General features: G+C 43.0%; 1 protein-coding gene across 1 annotated transcript in view; it reads left to right on the forward strand.

Moving 5' to 3' along the window:
* The window catches only part of LOC123131239 (peptidyl-prolyl cis-trans isomerase E), a 4,424-nt gene extending 3,300 nt beyond the window's left edge, over nt 1–1,124 (forward strand). The window contains exon 3 of the mRNA XM_044550960.1: nt 711–1,124. Coding sequence (XP_044406895.1) covers nt 711–901 — 191 coding nt within the window. The 3' untranslated portion in view covers nt 902–1,124. The remainder of the gene's footprint in view (nt 1–710) is intronic.
* The last annotated feature ends 81 nt before the right edge of the window (nt 1,125–1,205 follow it).

The following is a 1,205-nucleotide window of genomic DNA, read 5'->3' on the forward strand; positions in this document are numbered from 1 at the left end:
CCAGCGCCTTAAAGCAAAGCGTCGCCTTAAAAACATAGAACCAATCTCTCTTCTTCCACGTCTCTTTCGTTCTCTACACTCATGCCACATGCTCTGTGGCCGTGGTTTTATGGCACAGCGTCCCACTGAGCACAACTTCTACCTTTTCTGGGGTTCCAGGCAAAATATCATGGGTAGCAGATTACACTAAACTAAGGTTGAACTTAACGATTCCCGTGTAATGATAGAACTGCAGTATAACATGTCTATCAGGAAGAAACTACAAGGAAGCCCTTCATCTAGGAGTCACAGTTGTTCACACTGCATGAAATTGCATCTCTAGTAGACTTGGTATTCACTATATGCACAGACAAATTATATTGCTGTGTTAATTGTACTCAAGCTGAGTTTGTTCTTTCGTGTCAGAATTTTTTATGTATTATGTAATCTTAGGCTCTGTTTTGAACACAAGATTCTTGTAGGATTTTCTTGCGTCAGATACAACTGCTGAATGCAAATCTGATTATGTGGTTGACTCTTGCATTATGTAGATTATGATCCCTTTCTGTCTATGCTTTTGTTTCATACTCCCTCCTTCCCATAATATAAGAGCGTTTTTGACACTTATATTATGGGACGGAGGGAGTAGCAGATATATGCTAATTTGGAGGTTTGGCTTCATGACAACTTTGTCTACACTGATTGCTCACTAAGTACATGTCTGTGTTCAGTTTGGGCGGATGCGGATACTTGGTTCGAGAGGCAGCAGCAAGAAGAGGAAATGAAGCGCCTTCAGACAGAGCAGAATGCAGCAATGAAAGAAGCAGAAAGGCTTCACAGGGAGAAAGTAGCCGCAGAAAAGAACGGGGAGACGGATGAAGCAGATCCCATGGCCGTGGCGGAAGCTCAGGCTGTGAACTAAAAAGCTCTTGATAAATCCGTCGATGCTAACGTTGGAACAAATACTGTATGCATGTGCATTTGCCAAGTACATGGTTTTCATAGTCGATCGGTGTAGCTACCTTGCGCGAACTTGCTAGGGCTGGTTGGTAGCTGATCCCACTTCCTGAAGGGATGCTTCCGTTCATTCTGGCCGTGTAACATGGAATTTTTGTTAGTAACATGGATGTTATGTGTTTCAGTTATGCTGCTGTTACAGGTGATTGGGTTGAACTATTTTACATTCGTACCTAGCTGGAGATCCGTAGACGATTTGAGCGTCAGAC

This window comes from Triticum aestivum, chromosome 6A (genome assembly GCF_018294505.1).
Source record: "Triticum aestivum cultivar Chinese Spring chromosome 6A, IWGSC CS RefSeq v2.1, whole genome shotgun sequence".
Classification (NCBI taxonomy): Eukaryota; Viridiplantae; Streptophyta; class Magnoliopsida; order Poales; family Poaceae; genus Triticum; species Triticum aestivum.